The sequence below is a fragment of the Polypterus senegalus genome, chromosome 13 (genome assembly GCF_016835505.1).
Source record: "Polypterus senegalus isolate Bchr_013 chromosome 13, ASM1683550v1, whole genome shotgun sequence".
NCBI classification, from domain to species: Eukaryota; Metazoa; Chordata; class Cladistia; order Polypteriformes; family Polypteridae; genus Polypterus; species Polypterus senegalus.
In genome coordinates, this window is record NC_053166.1 from 13255945 (window position 1) to 13278547 (window position 22603).

General features: G+C 39.9%; 1 protein-coding gene across 1 annotated transcript in view; it reads right to left on the bottom strand.

Moving 5' to 3' along the window:
* The window catches only part of cyfip2 (cytoplasmic FMR1 interacting protein 2), a 223132-nt gene that overhangs the window by 54338 nt on the left and 146191 nt on the right, over positions 1-22603 (bottom strand). Inside the window, exons 21-23 of the mRNA XM_039774596.1 lie at positions 21590-21709; positions 19363-19562; positions 18773-18860 (exon numbers count right to left, since the gene is read on the bottom strand). Coding sequence (XP_039630530.1) covers positions 18773-18860; positions 19363-19562; positions 21590-21709 — 408 coding nt within the window. The remainder of the gene's footprint in view (positions 1-18772; positions 18861-19362; positions 19563-21589; positions 21710-22603) is intronic.

The following is a 22603-nucleotide window of genomic DNA, read 5'->3' on the forward strand; positions in this document are numbered from 1 at the left end:
GACTTAGGGTGATATTTTTGTAAGAAAAGAAACAATAATAAGGTGGTCATTTTTATAATAAAAGAAACAATAATAAGGTGGTCATTGTAATAATAAAAGAAATAATAATAAGGTGGTCATTGTAATAATAAAAGAAATAATAATAAGGTGGTCATTGAAATAATAAAAGAAATAATAATAAGGTGGTCATTTTTATAATAACAGAAATAATAATAAGGTGGTCATTTTAATAATAAAATAAATAATAATAAGGTGGTCATTGAAATAATAAAAGAAACAATAATAAGGTGGTCATTTTTATAATAAATGAAATAATAATAAGGTCACTGTAACAATAAAAGAATGAATAATAAAGTGGTATTTTTTATGAATAAAGAAAGAATAGTATGGTCATTGTATTGATAAAAGAAATAATATAATAAGGTGGTCATTTTAATAATTAAAGAAACAATAATAAAGGTGATTATTTCTATAATAAAAGAAGGGCAAATCAACCCAAGCCCAAATTATTATTATTATTATTATTATTTTCTTTTAAAGATTCATGAGGCCTCATGTTAGGTGACAGTCGCCTATCGTAGGCCCGGCCCAGCGTAGCGTTCTGTCCGCCTATCGACGCTCGCACTGCCTTGAAGATTTTCGCCTCTGATTGTTACGCCACATTGAATCAAGTGGACTAAATGTGGCTTTTTTGACGTTGAACAGGAAAAGACTCCATATTGTCAAAGTGAACACAGGTCTTTGCAAAGTGATATAAATTAATTACAAATATAATACACAGAATAATTGATCAGATAAGTATTCACTCCCTTCAAGTTGATATTTAGTAGATGAACCTCTGGAAGCCATGACAGCAAAGTGGTCTAAATCAGTCACAAATATACTGATTGGGACAAAGACACATTTGTTCCTCGAGTTCCCCCTTAGCTACATAATTTAAAATTACAATTCAGACATCGTGAATAAATTTTCATTTGAGGGGATTAACAGACATTTTGGCCACACAACACTTTATCTACACAGTCCCCCCATTTCAGGGCACCATAATGTTTGTCACACAGCAATGGCAGGTCTATTAAAGCCGTTGTCATATTTAGTTTGTTTTTGCGTATCCCTCACATGCAATGACTGCTTGAAGGCTGCAATTCAATTCATGGACATTACCAGGTGCTGAGGGTCTTCTCTGGTGATGTTCTGCCAAGCCTCTAATGCAATCTATGGCTTCTGCTTGTTTTGGGGGGCTTCTCCCCTTATGTTTTCTCTTCAGCATAGGGAAGGCCTGCTCAGTTGGATTAAAATGGGTTGAACTTGCTTGGCCATTCAAGAATTCTCCATTTTTTTATCTTTGACAAACTCCTGTGTTGCCTCAGCAGTGTGTTTGGCTCATCATCTTGTTGTATGATGAAGTGCCATCCACTGAGTTTGGAGGCCTTTACTGGCACTTGAGCAGATCAGATGCTTCTGTACACCTCAGAATTCATTCATCCATTGTGCCACCGAATGAAGACAAGTGTGCCAGGACCTGTGGCAGCCATACATGCCCAAGCCATAACACCCCTAGCACCATGTCTAACAGATGAGGTGGTCTGCTTTGGATCAAATTGGGGGGGCATGTAGAAAACCTGTTGTGTGACCAAAATGTCTGCCAATCCCCTTAAATAAAAGTTTAATCACAATGTCTGAATGATTTGATTTGTAATTTTAAACCGTGGAGCAGTGTGGGAAATCAAGGAAAACTGTTTCTTTATCCCAAACATTGTGGAGAGCACTGTATCAACCACAACACACATATTCAGTGGCTCATTCCTGGTTTTTATTAAACTTTCTCTTTAGTTGCAATTTCTTTCTATTCTCACTATATAACTCAATACCCACATTTTTGGCGATGTGTGAGAAAGCTAGAGATCCAAGACACAAAGCCATGCAGACATGAGAAGAAAATGCAGTCAAGAGAAAAAGACTCTTCAATGTTAAAGTGAACACAGATCTTTGCAAAGATTAAATCAATTACAAATATAAAACACAGATTGATTGAATAAGTATTACGAATAACAAAGACATATACGTATTGCTTTTGTCATTCCAACAGACAAAACATCACAAACATTATTAACACTGCCTTTACAAATCCCATACCAAACAGCATATAGCAAAAACATCTGCATTGCATTTGTCATTCCAACAAATGGCACATCACAAACATTAACTCTACTTTTATAAATCCCATACCAAACGGCATATAACAGAAACCTGTGCGTTACATTTGTCATTCCAACAAATGGCACATCACAAATATTGACTCTACTTTTACAAATCCCATACCAAACAGCACATAACAAAAACATGTGCACTGCATTTGCCTTTCCAACAGATGGCATATCACAAACATTAACTCTACTTTTACAAATCCCATACCAAACAGCACATAACAGAAACATGTGCACTGCATTTGTCATTCCAACAGATGGCATATCACAAACATTAACCCTGCTTTTACAAATCCCATACCAAATGACATATAACAGAGACATATGCGTTGCATTAATGCCGAGGTCTACATTGATTACCTAGATTTTAACGCATCTAAGATGTGTAGCACAGCTAGTATAGTAAATAAGCTGGTTATGTTTCTAGATGATACCAAACTAGATAATGGAGAATCAGCTAAATTGTTACAGAGGGCCTTCGATGGCACACGTTTGGGCAGACTTGCGACAGATGAAATTGAATGTAAATAAATGTAAAGTATTAAATATAGGATTTAGAAGTGTTAAGTTTGAATACACAATGAGGGTCTGATACTTGAAGGTACAACTTGTGAGACGTTCCTGGGAGTCGCGGTGAACTCTAAGCTATCAACTGCCAGATGGTGTTCAGAAGCCATTAAGAAGGCTAACAGAATGTCAGGTTATATAGCGCCTTGAAGTGTGGAGTACAAGTCACAGGAGGTTCTGATGAAGCTTTATAACGCACTGGTGAGGCCTCATTTCGTGTTCTGTGTGTTGTTTTGGTCTCCAGGCTACAAAAAGGACATAGCAGCACTAGAATGATGTGTGGAGTACAAGTCAAGGGAAGTCATATAACACATCTGGTCTACTGTGGAGTACAAGTCAAGGGAAGTCATATAACACATCTGGTCTACTGTGTTCATTTCTGGTCTCCATATTATAAAACAGCTAGGTGGTCTGACACTTGAAGGTACGAAGGACCTGGGAGCCACAGTGGACTCATCACTCACTATCTGTATTCAGACAGTGTCCAGCAGCCATCAAGAAGGCTCACATGGTGATGTTAGGTTATATACTGCAGCACCCTTTTGTGTGGACTGCAAGTTCAGGGAGATCATATAACACACTAGTGTCCCTCACCTGGAGTAGTGTGTTCAGTTTTGGTCTCCATATTACAAAACGGATGTAGCAGTGTTAGAGGAAGAGCGACTAAGCTGACTGAGGAACGAGAGGTCTGAGCTATAAGGAGAGACTGATGGAGTTGAACCTTTTCAGTTTAAGCAAACAGAGATTAAGAGGAGACATGACCAAAGTGTTTTAAGGTTAGGAAAGGAAATGGTAGAATGGATCCCAGTTGTTGCTTTAAAATAAACTCAGCAGCAAGAACACAGGGACACGGTTGTAAACTTGTTAAAAGCAGATTTTACACCAATGTCGGAAGGTTTCACTTCACACAAAGAATCACAGACAAGTGGAATAAATGGCCAAGTAGTATGGTGGGGAGAGTAAGTCTTTAGGTGACCTTCAAATCCCGACTTGATGTTATCTTGGACAATCTCAGTGACTTGATGAACAGGCTTATTGGACTGAATGGCCTTTTTATGTCACAATTGCTCCAAGACCGAAATATCATTCTACAACATCCTTTATGATGGTGCTTTGTGGGTGACTTTAATTGAAAAAGCCACTCATTGTGTGACAGGCAGCAGCCATAGCACCTGCACTTCAGTACAGATAATCCACCAGAAGCTCTAAGCATGTTCAAGCCCAGCCAGTACTTGGATGGTAGACCACCTTGGAAAAGCTTGAGATGCTACTGGAAGAGGGGGACAGTAAAGGGGCGCTTACCCTGTGGTCTGTGTGTGGATACCAATTCCTATCACACCATTCTTTGGATGAGTTTTTGACTGTCAGTGGTCTTACAAGATGATCGGGCCTCTTTCCAAAAGAGTAGGCTGTTTCCCAATGTCCTGGCTAAATTGACCTCTACTGCCCCCTAAACATCCTTTGTCTCTTATTGGCTAACTACCTCTCTCGCCCCTTTCTCACCCCTTATTGGCTAACTACCCCTCTTACCCCTTATTGGCTAACTATCTCTCTCATTACCCTCTCACCCCTTATTGGCTAACTACCTCTCTCACCCCTTATTAGCTAACTACAACTCTCGCCCCTTTCTCACCCCTTATTGGCTAACTATCTCTCTCACCCGTTTCTCACCCCTTATTGGCTAACTATCTCTCTCACCCCTTATTGGCTAACTATCTCTCTCACCCGTTTCTCACCCCTTATTGGCTAACTACCCCTCTTACCCCTTATTGGCTATTTCTCTCATTACCCTCTCACCCCTTATTGGCTAACTACCTCTCTCACCCCCTTTCTCTCACCTAATAGCTAATATCTGGAGAGCACACTGGTGCAAAATGGCTGCTGTTTCATCATTCAGTTGGATGCTACACATTGGTGGCAGTTAAAGTGATTCTCAAGTGTCTTATGTAAAACACTTTGAGAAGGTTAAAAACATGCTATATAAATGTAATTAATTGCTACTATTATAGATTATATTGAATTATTTGCCATTTACAATGTCTTGAATGTGGAATTTTATTTTTCGCATATCCCAACTTACTCAAGAGTGTTTTGGGATCTGAACGCAGGGTTAGCTATTTGTTGTGCGCCCCTGGAGCAATTGCAGGTTTAGGGCCTTGTTTAATGGCCTAACGGAGTAGCAGTCCTCCTGTTACTGCCGGGATTCGGTATGATTTTTATTATTATAGAAGTCTAAAATAAATTTAAAATGATTAATCTGATTGCTTTAAGTATCTTGATATCCACTCAGCAAACTTTTAACGGGGATCTGGCACCTAACGTGTCAGCCCTTGGTGCATGGTGAGGATCCAATCCTGGATCACAGGCCCCATTCACCCACACTCGCTCTCATTCTGAGCTATTTTATAATCTCTGATGAGCCTGACATACAGTCAGGTCCATAAGTATTTGGACAGTGACACAATTTTGGCTCTGAACGCCCCCACAATGGATTTGAAACAAAGCAGTCATTATGTGAGTGAAGTGTAGACTTTCAGCTCTAATTTTAAGGGGTTTACCAAAACCCAAAAACATCGTTTGAGCCGTTTAGGAATGACAGCTGTTTTGCTGCTTATCCACCCCCTGCATTACTTTCATATCCATTGAGGTGGTGGTCTACAGGGCCAGAATGATGAAATTGTGTTTGGGCCTGACATGCCATCTATTTAGGACAGGGGTGTCCAACTTTGCTCCTGGAGAGCCGCAGTAGCTGCAGGTTTTCATCCTAACCATCTTCTTAATTAGTGACCAGCTTTTGCTGCTAATTAACCTGAAACTCTTAGGTATTCATTTTTTTCCTTAATTAGCAGCCAAAGAATAATGAGGCACAAAAAATGAGCCGCCATATGACCAGCTCACCTGAAAATAAAGTAAGGTGGAGGTCTCAGTAAGGTTAATCTGCTCGGGTCACCAAAACATTTTGAAAGTGTTCTTAGAAAAAAAGAGAAACATCAACAGTTTTGTAAATGTCTGCTGTGGCAGAATGAGAGCAGCAACAAGCTGTGGTGTTAAATAACGGGTTTAATCAACAGCGAGAATCAGCTTCTCATTAAGAGTTTGGTTGGAGATTGAAATCCCAGTTTAGCCGGTCATCTGTTTCACGTCTCATTTTTGTTTGGCTGTCATTTAATGAAGAAACGAATCAATTCAGAGGACGGGATCCTTAAAAACAGGGCAATTAAAACAAAGGGAAAAGGAGATCATTAACAGTGAAAACTGATCACTGATTAGGAAAAGGGTTAGAGCAGGGGTCCTCAATCACAGTCCAGGAGGGCCGCAGTGCCTGCTGGTTTTCATCCTAACCATCTTCTTAATTAGTGGCCAGTTTTTGCTTCTAATTAACTTTTTTGCCTCAGTTTTAATTAATTTGAAACTCTTAGGTATTCCTTTTTTCCTTAATTAGCAGCCAAATAATACTGAGACACAAAAAAAAGCCGCTATATGACCTGCTCAACCAAAAATAAAGTTAAAGTGGTGGTCTCAGTAAGGTTAATCTGCTCGGGTGACCTTAATATTTTGAAAGTGTTCTTAGAAAAAAAGAGAAACATAAACAGTTTTGTAAATGTCTGCTGTGGCGGAGTGAGAGCAGCAACAAGCTGTGGTATTAAATAACGGGCTTAATCAACAGCGAGAATCGGCTTCTCATTAAGAGTTTGGTTGGAGTTTGAAATCCCAGTTTAGCCGGCCATCTGTTTCACGTCTCATTTTTGTTTGGCTGTCATTTAATGAAGAAACGAATCAATTCAGAGGACGGGATCCTTAAAAACAGGGCAATTAAAACAAAGGGAAAAGGAGATCATTAACAGTGAAAACTGATCACTGATTAGGAAAAGGGTTAGAGCAGGGGTCCTCAATCACAGTCCAGGAGGGCCGCAGTGCCTGCTGGTTTTCATCCTAACCATCTTCTTAATTAGTGGCCAGTTTTTGCTTCTAATTAACTTTTTTGCCTCAGTTTTAATTAATTTGAAACTCTTAGGTATTCCTTTTTTCCTTAATTAGCAGCCAAATAATACTGAGACACAAAAAACGAGCCGCTATATGACCTGCTCAACCGAAAATAAAGTTAAAGTGGTGGTCTCAGTAAGGTTAATCTGCTCGGGTGACCTTAATATTTTGAAAGTGTTCTTAGAAAAAAAGAGAAACATAAACAGTTTTGTAAATGTCTGCTGTGGCGGAGTGAGAGCAGCAACAAGCTGTGGTATTAAATAACGGGCTTAATCAACAGCGAGAATCGGCTTCTCATTAAGAGTTTGGTTGGAGTTTGAAATCCCAGTTTAGCCGGCCATCTGTTTCACGTCTCATTTCTGTTTGGCTGCCATTTAATGAAGAAACAAATCAATTCAGAGGACGGGATCCTTAAAAACAGGGCAATTAAAACAAAGGGAAAAGGAGATAATTAGCAGTGAAAACTGATCACTGATTAGGAAAAGGGTTAGAGCAGGGGTCCTCAATCACAGTCCACGAGGGACGCAGTGGCTGCTGGTTTTCCTTCCAACTAATTTCCTAATGAGAAGATGGTCCTTGCTGACAATGAAACTTGGTATTGAACTACTTGGCTTGTTAATGATTGCATTCATCCAAGTGAAATTTGAATTGCACTGTGAGAACATTATCCACGTGTTTTGTGGACCAGAACAGATTTAAATTTAACGCTCCTTCCATTTCCCTTCTCATTTATTTCTAAACATTTTTTTAACACTGATGGTGAATATGGACAGGTTTAAAAGGAAGCCCAATTAGCTGGAGAGCTGCTGGTTTATTGGATCTCTGCATTTCATTACGAAACGATGCCTGGTTAAGATAACAGACAACAATTAAAACAGCTGCTAAAAACTAAAGTAGGCAATTAAAGGCTCAGAATGGTAACAGGCAGGAGAACTAAAATGAAGCACAATGACTTTAGCAGTAAATAAATGGGTTCTAATTAGGAAATTGAGGTGAAAACCTGTAGCTATTACGGGCCTCCAGGACTGTAATTGAGGACCCTCTGATCTATGATTTAACTAACATTTTTCTTTGAGGAATGAAAGGGCTAACAGATCAAAGAGTTCAATCTCAAGTTTCATTTTCAGCAAGGACTTGGGAAACTGGCTGGAATGAAAACCTGCAGCCACTGCGGCCCTCCAGGACCGTGATTGAGGACCCCTGGGTTAGAATGAAAACCTGCAGCTACCGTGGCTCACCAGGCCCAGAGCTGGAGACCCCTGCTTTAGGATTCTTCTTCTTCTTCTTTCGGCTGCTCCCGTTAGGGGTCACCACAGCGGATCATCTTCTTCCATATCTTTCTGTCCTCGTCATCTTGCTCTGTCACACCCGTCACCTGCATGTCCTCTCTCACCACAGCCATAAACCTTCGCTTAGGCCTGCCTCTTTTTCTCTTCCCTGGCAGCTCTATCTTTAACATCCTTCTCCCACATCTCTCCTCTGCACATGTCCAAACCAACACAATCTCGCCTCTCTGACTTTGTCTCCCAACCTGAGCTGACCCTCTAATGTCCTCATGTCTAATCCTGTCCATCCTCATCACACCCAATGTAAATCTTAACATCTTTAACTCTGCCACCTCCAGCTCTGTCTCCTGCTTTCTGGTCAGTGCCACCGTCTCCAGCCCATATGACATAGCTGGTCTCACTACCGTCCTATAGACCTTCCCTTTCACTCTTGCTGATACCCGTCTGTCACAAATCACTCCTGACACTCTTCTCCACCAATTCCACCCTGCCTGCACTCTCTTCTTCACTTCTCTTCCACAATCCCCGTTACTCTGTACTGTTGATCCCAAGTATTTAAACTCATCCACCTTCACCATTCCACTGACCTCCCTCTCATTCACACACATGTATTCTGTCTTGGTGGTCCTACTGACCTTCATTCCTCTCCTCTCATATCTCCTCCTCTCCAGGGTATCCTCAACCTGCTCCCTACTATCTCTACAGATCACAATGTCATCAACAGACATCACAGTCCATGGGGCCTAATCCTGTCTAATCTCATCTGTCAGCCTGTCTATCACCATTGCAGATAAGAAAGGGCTCAGAGTTGATCCCTGATGTAATCCCAGCTCCGTCACTCCTACTGCAGACCTCACCACGGTCACACTTCCCTTGTACATATCCTGTACCACTCTTATGTACTTCTCTGCCACTCCCGACTTCCTCATACAATACCACAGCTCCTCTCAGTCACCCTGTCATATGCTTTCTCCAGGTCCACAAAGACGCAATGCAACTCCTTCTGGCCTTCTCTAAACTTCTCCATCAACATCCTCAGAGCAAACATCACATCTGTGGTGCTCTTTCTTGGCATGAAACCATCCTGCTGCTCACTAATTATCACCTCCCATCTTAACTGATCTTCCACTACTCTTTCCCACACTACTCTTTAGGATGTGGGAGTAAAATCCCAGACAGATTGTCACAGAAAGTGTAAACTCTACATAGGCCAGGATTTCCACTGTATCTCACCATTGTACCTCAATGTTGCTATTCACAGAAGCTGATTTTTAACATTGTGTTTTCAATAGTCATAATTATATTTTCTTTTAACAGCATATCCAGGGAAGACCAGGAAAAATGAACATCCAGATTCAAAACGTCTCCTACTCATCAGCTGCTGTAACCTGGTCAGCCATCCCTCACTGCCCGGAGAGCTTTTACCACATCATTTACAGACCAAACTGGAACAGCATCTTTTCTGGATACGCACGGCCAAACTTCCATTTCGAGGAAACGGTTCCGCACTCGGCGACGTCTCTGTTGCTCGAAAAGCTTTCACCTTCGACGACTTACATCCTGTGCATCACTTGCAAAAGCACCTATCCTTCAAGCGACCACTGCACCACCTTCAACACGGTGGGAGATAACCCTCTCATCCTGTCCCGCATGGGGCTTGGCATGAACAACGTGGTCTGGATGATGAGCTGCATTTTGTTTTTGCTGCTGCTGTCTGTTTTAATCTACAGCTGCCTTCACTGCTGGTGCTCCAAACAGCACACTCAACTAGGGAAATACACCAGCGCTGCCTTCCCGACAAGTCCAGGCCAATACTTACCCACTGCCAACGTCATGAAACGCGAATTAAGGAATAACCAAAATTACGAGGTGCCCCTGACAAATGTGAAAAACATTCCGATGGATTCTAATTCCGTTATCATACCAATTACTAGCAGTTATGCGAAACACGCGATACAAGAGGACAGGAAAACTGGTCTGTACAAATAACCGAAGACCAAAACTTTATAAATACAGAGAGTCAGGCTGAAAAATCGAGTTACGATATATTGGGCAAGTTCATTTAAAAAATAAAAAATAATATTGCAATTAAAATTAAGAAATTAAATTTGCTCACAGTATTATTTAAAATCATAAAAATGGTTGACAAATGAGAGGAGGCCATTCCGTTGATCGAGATCATTTTTCATGGCTGTTAAGGTCTCTCGATAGTTTGTTCTGAGTCACCGTTGCCATGCTTGGCATTTTCTTTTAGTTTTTATTTATTTTCCGGTGGTTTTTCAGGATGTCTGCACCCTTATTTATTGAATTCAGAGTTTATGTCCAGTATTATTATATTCTTAGGAGTTGCCAATAAAAAAATTAGAACTTTTTCACATTATTACGCAACGTCATTTGTTTTGTAAACGGGTTGCCGCCATTTTAAAATGATAGTGTTCCTGTTGCTATGACAATGTATCCCATGATCCACAGGGGGTGTTTGACCTCCGATGTCATCAGCACGATGACATTCAGGTCCCGTTTCACCCGAGATTGGATTCAGAGAGCTTTACGTAAAGTTCATTTCGTTTGCTGTTTTCCGGATGTTGAAATTCAGATTTGTTTTTTTTTTTTAACTTTTGAGTTTTTTAAGTAGCGTTTAGGATTTCACGACAGATTGGCTTAGTCTTTTTGGGATTAGCCCTGACAAATTATTTTGACCTTGTTTCTAACTTCTGGTCCTTCTCATAAACTTTTTCTCATCTCACCTGAGGTATTTGCATAAAGACCTTCCTAGATTCCATTTTGAATGCACTAGTTGTCCCTAAGTACGTAATTAAATTATTTAATCACAAAAATTCTGATGGATCAATTTTATCGATGCTCTCAATTTTGAAGACCTGAATTTAGGTTCCTATGTAGCTCTGACTGGCCAGAACTGAAGAGCTTTATTCCCTTTAGCCTGTCAGGTAGGACATGTTTGTTAGTTTAGAGATGTTTGTGATATTCTCCATTTCTAAAATATTCTAAAAGTAACTGAAGCACAATGACTAACAGTGTGTTTATCAACAGCATTGTCTCCATACATTTCCAATCACCCATGAATGTTTGCTCTTAAACTTGAACTTCACTCCTTCGTTGTCACAAATTAAAGGAGAGTCTCTTATTTTTCAAGTTCAAGTTATTTCTTCACAAACGTGGTATATATACATTTTCCATGAAAAACTCTTTCCCAAAATTCAGCAATTCCTATAAATTAAAAAAAAAATCTTTCCTACACTGGTGCTTTACAATGGAGGCTATGGAGCAGGGGTATAGCTGGAAAGCAAAAGCCTTAAACCTTAGCAAATACGTTCATTTTCGAAGCCAAGATGATGTTGAGGACTGATCTGTATCTTTAGATTACACAAACAGAGCAAAATAGCTTATACTTGTCATTTTTGAACAAAAAAATCACCAACATAATGAGATTCGGCCTTTTTAAAAGAAACCTCAGCACTTGTAGTCTTCTGCTAACCGTTTACCCCTCAAATAGCATTGTTTCCTCCAAATCAGAACAAATCACGATAAAGTGTGTGTGCCATGTGGTTGGTTTGTTATGAACTACGTCTGTATTTATGTGTGAACTCAAACTCAAACAAGTGAATAGATAGATAGATAGATAGATAGATAGATAGATAGATAGATAGATAGATAGATAGATAGATAGATAGATAGATAGATAGATAGATAGATAGATAGATAAATGGCACTATATGATAGATAGATAGATAGATAGATAGATAGATAGCACTATATAATAGATAGATAGATAGAGTGAAAGGCACTATATAATAGATAGATAGATAGATAGATAGATAGATAGATAGATAGATAGATAGATAGATAGATAGATAGCACTATATAATAGATAGATAGATAGGATAGAAAAGGCACTATATAATAGATAGATAGATAGATAGATAGATAGATAGATAGATAAGATAGATAGATATAGATAGATAGATAGATAGATAGATAGATAGATAGATAGATAGATAGATAGATAGATAGATAGATAGATAGATAGATAGATAGGAGATTTTAGAGGAGTAGGCAGGATAGATAGATAGATAGATAGATAGATAGATAGATAGATAGATAGATAGATATTTTAGAGTGCAGAATAGATAGATCTTTTTTATCCCCTGGGGCAAATTAGGGTTTTTACAGAAGCCAATTAAAAAAATAAATATATACACACCAGGAATATACAACAAAATGATTATTTCTGGATCCCCTTAGCTGTCACGAATACGCATCAGAAACACAGAAGATACTCAGAACTCAAATAGGACATAATCTCTGAGTTTTAGACTTTTATTTTCCGGTGGTGCTTCATGCATGCTCCATTATCTCCATTGTAAAGCACTAGTGCGGGCAAAGTATATATTTTTTCAATTTATAGAAAAAGCTGGACTTTGAAACATTATTTTGCCTGCCAAATGCATATATACCCCGTTTATGCAAAGTTTGACTTGGAAAAATACTAAACTTCTCCTTTTAATAGCAGCCGTTATTCAAAACATACACCATTTTTACACAACACCTAAGAAACGGGCTGTTTCAGGGCGCTGTAGTTTCAAGCAGGTCAGTTCAAACGAACCACATGTAGAATTTAAAAGAAGGGATTGGGCACTCCTTGTTATAATGAACTGTAAAACTGCCATAAAGGGAGCTTTTGCCAAAAATACAGTGCCTTTCGAAAGTATTCATCCACCTCAGTATTTGTCATGTTTCATTGCTTTACAATCTGGAATTAAAATGGATTTTAATTTGGATATTATATATGGGTCTTAACAATATAGTTCACATTGTTGAAATGGAATGAAAAAAAATACCTAGAATTTAACTAGTATATATATATATATAGCGGGCGGCACGGTGGCGCAGTGGTAGCGCTGCTGCCTCACAGTTAGGAGACCCGGGTTCGCTTCCCGGGTCCTCCCTGCGTGGAGTTTGCATGTTCTCCCGTGTCTGCGTGGGTTTCCTCCGGCGCTCGGTTTCCTCCCACAATCCAAAGACATGCCAGTTAGGTGGATTGGCGATTCTAAATTGGCCCTAGTGTGTGCTTGGTGTGTGGGTGTGTTTGTGTGTGTCCTGCGGTGGGTTGGCACCCTGCCCAGGATTGGTTCCTGCCTTGTGCCCTGTGTTGGCTGGGATTGGCTCCAGCAGACCCCATGACCCTGTTCGGATTCAGCGGGTTAGAAAATGGATGGATATATATATATATATATATATATATACACAAGTCAAAAGTGAAACATTGTGAGTGCATATGCATCCATCCCCAAAATAAGATCTGGTCCAAACAATTCACTTCAAAGGTCGCATCATTAGTTGATGAGGGTCCAATTGTATACAATCAAAATGTCACATGATCTGTCACATGATGTCCATTCTTAAAGGCCTCTGACTCCGCATCACCACTAAACAAGCAACAAGACCACCAAGGAGCACTCCAGACAGGCCAGAGACAAAGTTGTGGGGAAGTAAAGATCAGAGTTGGGTTATAAAAAAATATCCCAAACTTTGAATATCCCACAGAGCAACCATTATATTCATGAAAGAATTTGATACGACTACAAAGCTCACAAGAGAAGGCCACCCAGCAAAGCTCACAGGCAGAGCAAGGAGGGCATTCATCAGACATGCAACAAAGACACCAAGGAGAACACTGAAGGAGCTGCAAAGATCCACAGCAGAGATGGGAGTATCTGCCCTTTGGACCACTTTACACCGTAAACGCCACAGAGCTTCGTGTTATGGAAGAGTGGCCAGAAACGAGCCATTGCCTAAAATAAAATAAGCAAAGAAGTTTGGAGTTTGCCTATCAGCATGTGGTGGACTCACCTAACACATGGAAGAAGGTTCACTGGTCAGATGAGACAAAAATTTAACTTTTTGGCCATCACGGGAAACACCACGTGTGGCGCAAACCCAACACTTCCCATCAGTCCAAGCACAACATTCCCACAGGGACGCGGGGTGAGGACGGGAAAACTGGTCAGGATTGAAGGAAAAATGGATGGGACTAAATATGGGGTAATTCTTGAGGAAAACCTGTTTGAGTCTGCCAGGGATCTGAGAACGGGATGAAGGTTCACCTTCCAGCAGGACAATGAATGACATCATTGAAATGTCGTTGAATGGCCGAGTCAAAGCTCAGACCTCAATCCAATGGAGAATCTGTGGCATGACTTGACGATGGCTGGACAAAAACACAAGCTATCAGACTTGAAGGATTTGGAGCAGTTTGGGCTCGAGGAATGGCCGGCAATCCCAGTGGGAAGCTAATAGAGACCTGCAGCTGGACGTGCAGCAGAAGGGGACTCTACAAAGTATTGACTTTGGGGGGTGAAATCTTATGCACTATCAGGATTTCTGTTTATTGTGTCTTAATTATTGTTTGTGTCACAATAAGAAATATTTTGCACCCTTAAAGCGGCAGACATGTTGCTTAAATCAAACGGTGCAATGCCCCCAAAAATCCATTTGAATTCCAGGTTGTAATGAGATAAAAAAAAGGACAAACACTGAGGGGGATCATATGCTTTTACAAGCATGTAAAAAGTTGGTAATAGCGGTAAAACGTTGGTAAAATTCTAAATTAATTCATTTTGGATCATCTTACCTTCTTTAAATGAAGAATAAAGCCAAGCCTACCTTTCGAAATTGTGTAGGTATTGTAAGAGAAAAATGAATTGTGCTGTATGATATTGTAAAGTGCTGTTAAATTAGGACTTCATTTGTGGTAGTACATCAAGTTAGACATGATTATCATATGGCTTTTAAAACTTTTTATTTTGTAAAGTGATAATAATTGACATACCTGAAGTCTTATTCCATGAGCCAGATTTTTTACCTTTCAATCTGTTTAACTATTTTGTGACCGTTAGATAACATTAAGACACGGGGATGTTATTAAAATATACTGTTTATGTGTATGCTGATTGGTCTAAAATGAAATCTCTCTGTTATAAAAAAAAAAAATCCTGGAGAGAAACACAAGGGCGTCGAGACGTGATCTTCACGTTAAGATCACAGAAGATATTTAAAAGAAATCTCTTGGGACAAAGTCTCATGTTTAAGATCCCCGCGAGATGCTCTGTGGCCGATCTCTTTCATCTCGGGGATCTTAAACATGAGACTTTGTCCCAAGAGACTGACCCAGGACCGTCTCGCGATGATATGGAAAGCATGAGATTCTAGCAAGACATGCCCTACTGACAATCAATTTCAAATAAGCCAAGAGGTAGCAAAACATTCAGTCGTCTAAAGGATTCGAAGACACACACAGATCCAGGGCTCTCGGCGCATATTAAGCGTATAAGGACAGTACGTTATAAATGAAACGTCGACGACTAAGTGAAGAAGAAAGCAGCGCGGAGAAAAGAGACTCAAAAGCGTTGGAGAGACAAAAAAGAAAAAGAATGATCTAGGTGCAAATTCAGAAAATAAGGAAAGTAATTATCAGCTCAGAATTAAAAGACAAAGTAGAACTTCATAAAGACGTTCACAAACGCTGGTGCTATACACATGCAGAGCAGGTTAGAGATTATGAAAGCAGTGGAATTAGAAAGGCTCAAAAAAAAAAAAACGGTGCGATACACATGGAGAAAGTTAAAGGATATGAAAGTAGGAAAATTAAAAAGAATAAAAAGAAAGTAAAGATCGCAGTAGCGCAAACAAACTGCCCTATTTAACCAAGCACCTGTTTTGCACAATAATCACTGCACTATTGCACCTTAACACTTCATTCTACTTTATTCACATAATTTTACTTATTTATTATGTTCTTCTATACTGTTATCTTTCAATCTATGACTTTTTGTTAATCTAACTGATATTCTTCTAACTTGGCACAAGCGGATCAGGATGCATTTCACTGCATGTTGTCCTGTATAACTGCAGTTGTGCTTGAAAGTTTGTGAACCCTTTAGAATTTTCTATATTTCTGCATAAATATGACCTAAAACATCATCAGATCTTCACTCAAGTCCTAAAAGTAGATAAAGAGAAACCAGTTAAACAAATGAGACAAAAATATTAGACTTTGTCATTTATTTATTGAGGAAAATGATCAAATATTACATATTTGTGAGTGGCAAAAGTATGTGAACCTCTAAGATGATCAGTTAGTTTGAAGGTGAAATTCAAGTCCGGTGTTTTCAATCGATGGGATGCCAATCAGGTGTGAGTGGGCACCCTGTGTGATTTAAAGAACAGGATCTATCAAAGTCTGCTCTTCACCACACATGTTTGTGGAAGTGTATCATGGCACGAACAAAGGAGATTTCTGAGGACCTCAAAAAAGAGTTGTTGATGCTCATCAGGCTGGAGAAGGTTACAAAACCATCTCTAAAGAGTTTGGACTCCACCAATCCACAGTCAGACAGATTGTGTACAAATGGAGGAAATTCAAGACCATTGTTACCCTCCCCAGGAGTGGTCGACCAACAAAGATCACTCCAAGTTTGTTTTTTCTGTCCACCCTGGCCATCGGACCTTACTCTTATTCTATGTTAATTAATGCTGACTTATGTTTATTTTTATTGTGTCTTCTATTTTTCTATTCATTTTGTAAAGCACTTTGAGCTACATTTTTTTTTTGTATGAATGTGTGCTATAGAAATAAATGTTAATTGATTGATTGATTGAAGAGCAAGGCGTGTAATAGTCGGCGAGGTCACAAAGGACCCTAACTGAAGGCCTCCCTAACATTGGCTAATGTTCATGTTCATCAGTCCACCATCAGGAGAACACTGAACAAAAATGGTGTGTATGGCAGGGTGGCAAGGAGAAAGCCACTGCTCTCCAAAAACAACATTGCTGCTCATTTGCAGTTTGCTAAAGATCACGTGGACAAACCAGAAGGCTATTGGAAGAATGTTTTGTGGACGGTTGAGACCAAAATAGAACTTTTTGGTTTAAATGAAAAGCGTTATGTTTGGAGAAAGGAAAACACTGCATTCCAGCATAAGAACCTTATCCCATCTGTGAAACATGGTGGTGGTAGTATCATGGTGTGGGCCTGTTTTGACTCATCTCGGCCAGGACGGCTTGCTTTCATTGATGGAACAATGAATTCTGAATTATATCAGAGAATTCTAAAGGAAAATGTCAGGACATCTGTCCATGAACTGAATCTCAAGAGAAGGTGGGTCATGCAGCAAGACAACAACGACCCTAAGCACACAAGTTGTTCTACCAAAGAATGGTTAAAGAAGAATAAAGTGAATTTTGGAATGGCCAAGTCAAAGTCCTGACGTTAATCCAATCGAAATGTTGTGGAAGGACCTGAAGCGAGCAGTTCATGTGAGGAAACCCACCAACATCCCAGAGTTGAAGCTGTTCTGTACAGAGGAATGGGCGAAAATTCCTCCAAGCCGGTGTGCAGGACTGAGCAAAAGTTACCGGAAACGTTTAGTTGCAGTTATTGGGGGGTCACAGCAGATACTGAAAGCAAAGGTTCACATACTTTTGCCACTCACAAATATGTGATATTCGATCATTGTCCTCAATAAATAAATGACCAAGTATAATATTTTTGTCACATTTGTTTAACTGGTTTCTCTTTATCTACGTTTAGGACTTGAGTGAAGATCTGATGATGTTTTAGGTCATATTTATGTAGAAATATAGAAAATTCTAAAGGGTTCACAAACTTTCCAGCACCACTGTATGCATGTGACAAATAAAGAATCTTGAATCTTGAGAATTTCAAAAACGAAGTTTATTGCACATGCATTTATTGGTTACTTTGCAAAAAAAATGATTAACTGCTGATGATGAAGATTGTTTTGTCTGAGCTGAAATTCCAAACAGAGAAACCTATCCTGAATTAGGGTATAAAGTCATTAAACACACGTCTCACTGACCTCATTAAAAAGATTGAGCATATCTTTTCAAAGAAAAAAAAATTTACAAGTGTGTATCCGGAAAGGCAAACACGGGTTTGGCGAGCGCAGCGAGCGGGGGATTAAGCCCCCTAGTATTTTTAAATATAATATGTTGTGTAAATGAACCTAACTAATACCAGAAGCTGTTCTTTTAGATTTCCCAGTCTTACCGAAGAGACCACATTGTGGGGCTCCACCAGTCTTGTGTAACAAAATAATTCGCACGTTAAGCAGACGTTAAGTTACCCGAACTCTTCGATAATATTTCATTAATTATTTACCGCTCTGATGCTGATCTTTCTGATCATAAAATAGGTGATTGATGAGATGATTGATCAATTGATGAGAAGAACTCATAATAAATTGTAAATTACGGTATTTGAGGGTTCCTCTAGAGTGCCTCTTTTTTTGCACGATTTGGATCAAAAACGAATCAGCACATTGTCAACACATAACAGACTTAAGTTTCAAGTTTGGGATTTTTCCGTCCAGCCATTTTAGCTCTCGACCGTCCTCAAATACCTGTGACACACACAGACACACCCATCATCGACATATCAATGTTTTTGGTATCAGGGGACCCAAAAACGTCGAGATCCGTCGAAAACCGGAGATCAAAATCTTTAAAGGTTTCGGTCCTTCCTCGTAGATGATCGATTATGGTGGCTTTGTTTTGGGGGATTTTGGGGTGGATGGACGGATTGGGTGCAAAGCAAAAAGTCTTCATGTGTAACGTTGACACATGACTTTCCTCGATTTACTAAATATTTTCCCATTCAGAATCAAGCACAATGCATCGATTACTCACCTTTGACCCATAAAGATAGTAGGGCTGGACATTTGCTGGCTTGTCTCTTTGTGGCTCCTGAGTGAAAAGAATGGCGGTCCGTACAAACCTGAAGTAAAAAAAAATAATCATCGGATATAAAAATCTGACAACTTTATTGTATTATTTCATTTCCATCCATTCATTATCCAACCCGCTATATCCTAACACAGGGTCACAGGGGTCTGCTGGAGTCAATCCCAGATAGCACAGGGTGCAAGGCAGGAAACAAACCCCAGGCAGGGTGCCAGCCCACAGCACGGCACAAACACCCACACACCAAGCACACACTTGGGACAATTTAGGATCGCCAATGCACCTCATCTGCATGTCTTTGGACTGTGGGTTGAAACCCACGCAGACACGGGGAGAACATGCAATACCTTACTGCGAGGCAGCAGCGCTACCCACTGCGCTACAGCGGCCATTTTATTTCATTAATATTGTAATTGTTAACTTGTTACTCCGAGTAAAGGAGACACGCTAATTTATTTGTGAGAAAAGGCTTATGAAATGAACAACGGAACCTAAATCAACGGACATCAAAACCAATTAAAGACATGTTGTCAGACCTGTTTGTGGATCCATTGTAGCAGTAGTTTGGAAGGAAGTCAAAGTTCAACTCCCAAAAAACATGAAGCGTTATACGCCCATACGGAGCTGACACGTTATGATTGGCTTCCCTGAACATGGCGTCAAAACTGTCGAGGGTCATGTGCTTGGAGAGGAGACGATGGGTCAAGCGATTCACTTCTATCAGCCATTCCAATTCCTGAAAAAGAAAATTAGCAAATGTTCCATTGGGTTATGCAAACTTTATACACTATATTGTCAAAAGTATTTTGGACAATTTTATGCTCCCAACTTTGTGGGGACAGTTTGGGGATGGCAACATGACTGTGCATGCACCAGTGCACAAGGCAAGGTCCATAAAGAAATGGATGAGCGAAGAACTTGAGTGGCCTGCTCAGAGCCCTGACCTCAACCCAATAGACTGTGAAGACTGCAAGCGAGCCAGGCCTTCTCGTCCAACATCAGTGCCTGACGTCACAAATGCTCTCCTGATCACACATTCCCATCAACACACTCCTACACCTTATGGAAAGCCTTCCCAGAAGAGTTGAAGCTGTTAGAGATGCAAAGGTGGGCCGACTCCATATTAAAACCTATGTATTAAGAAGGGGATGTCATTAAAGTTCAAGTGTGTGAAGGCAGGCGTCCTAATACTTTTGGCAATAGAGTGCAAATGTTCCATTGGGTTATGCAAACTTTATAGCTGTGTGTGACTTTTTAAAAGCTGCTACAATAAATTATTTCATCCAGGGTCACGCGTGTGATAGCAAACAATTGGTGGGAGGCAGGAACAATCCCGGGATGGGCCGCCCGTTCATCACTATCGCTGCACCAAACCATGTTTAATACATGCATTTCTTCATGAAAATGATATCAAGCATACATCTTAGTACCCTAAAATGTTCAGAGAGCTGTAATATCATGAATGTAATGTACTATGTGTGGCGATCACTGCCTGCGTGTGCCTGTCTGCGTAAGAGAAAGCCCATTAGCGCATTTAATGTGCTACTTAGTTACAATGAGGTTTGAGAAACTCTAGTAAATTAAACATCAATTAATGTAATGTAAAAAGACGGTGCAGGTAATAAAATGTATTGCTGCATCACAAACATTAACACTGCATTTAAAAATCACATACAGAATGAAATGTAACACAGACATATGCATTGCATCGGTCATTCCAACAGATGGTGCATCACAAACATTCATAGTAATGCATAACGCACCATCTGTTAGAATGACCAATGCAATGCATGTTGTTACTCTGTCTATTAAAATACACCTTCCAATTGATGATGTACTGAAAACTTTAAAGATGAAATATACTTTGATTACTCAGATTTGAATCCATCTAAGAAGGGTAGCTCAGCTAGTCAAGAGGATAAACAATAAAGTTTATTTATTTACCAAGGAAGTCAATATAAGTGAGTATAGGCTGAGAGAGGCTGTAGGGCTTTATTTTCTTTAATGTTTATTTGATATTAGTTTTTCCATTGAAATTAATTCTTTATTTTCCAATACTGTAGCTTCCTGAGAATTAAGTCTGGTTGCTAGGACTCAACAAAAGCACACTCTTTTCTATAAATTCTTCAATTAATGTCGTATAATAGTGTAGCGACCCGTGGTGGAGTCTTTAAAGATTTTAGAGCCGAACTCTGCCGTGCACCTCTCCCAAGCTGTCGGCTAGCGGATTGCCAGCGTTATGCACGCAGCTGCACCCAGCTCTTTAGATAACGAGCACTCGTGTCCCATACACCGCACGACTCCGAGTGTCTCGGCCATAATTGCTTAGATAGAATCTTAGCAATGATACAGCTCTGTCCTGTTGTATCTTTTTATTAACAGATAGCCAGTAAAACAAAGCTTAAAACTCATCGTATAGCCATGGTCAAGGTCATTTACAGAGCCATCTTTCTCATTGATGGTGACTAATTACAATAACAACAACCCCGGACGGCGATAACCCAACCCACCCCACTGATTGAGCACAAACACATACAACACTTACAACAAGAAAGACAATTAGGTTATTAAGTTAATTTCGACACAACAATAAGCTTTACATAAATTACCCATAAATTCCCCACAAACTATTTACATAAATTACCCATACGGCGTCACTCCGCCATGCTTGCTGCCGGGTTGTTACACTAGATAACAATGGTAAAAAATGACTGTTGCTTCTATACAATTTAAAACTGCCTTTCAGACGTTTACACAACTTACCACTATAGATGTGAGATCTTCGCTCTCAAATCGACTAATTGCATGATCCAGAGATTTATACATTGCCGCTGATATTCTTTGTGTAATCAATCGGTTAAGATCAATGGATCTTCCGAGAAGCTAGAAACATAAAATAAAAAGTGAACAGCATGTTTTAAATTCTGAAAATAAGTGATGTAATATACAATCCACTACACTACATGGTTTCAAAATATTATTGTCAGCTTTATTATGTCCACGTATCAAGGCTTTGCAGCAGACGGCATTGACAACAAACAGAAGACCACAGCGGTCGCATTCTAATTTGAGACTTTAAATTGTCAAACATGAAAGGTACACTAAGGCGTCTTGACGTCAATCCCTCAGCTCTTAGAAAGCCTAAAAGAGTGCACACAAGTCAAAATCACATGCCAGCAGGAAAAGAAAAACTGTTCTTGCGTTCAAATCCATTCAAAAATGAAACCTGAGGTTTATTTAACAGAAACCAAAATGTCCTGTTCAAAGATAGCAGGCAAAACCCGAACCATCAAAAATAACTCATTACAAATAAATGAAATATAATGGTGATCATAGTAACTGTCAAGTCAGTCATTTTGTAATCTGCTTAATGAAATATAATGGTGATCATAGTAACTGTCAGTCAGTCATTTTGTAATCTGCTTAGTCCTGCACAGGGTTGTGGAGGGTGCTGGACTCTGGAGAAAGGCAGGAACAAACCCTGAACAGGGTGCCAGTCCATTGCAGGTCAGGTTGGGGGGGCATTCACTGGTACAGAGTGTTGCTGCATCCACTAAATGATGAAACAACTCAGGATCCCTGTTGGCACACCACCAGGCAGACATGTAGTCCAGTCCCACCCTAAGGAAATGACATCTATCTGCCGCAGCCAGGTGTTATATGGGTGTCCCCTTAGCCTGGTCCAGCCACTTGGGTCTTCAACAATGAGGATCAACCTCGGGGAATCGCGCCACATGGCCGTAGTGCCGTAACTGACACTCCCTCACAATGCAGGTC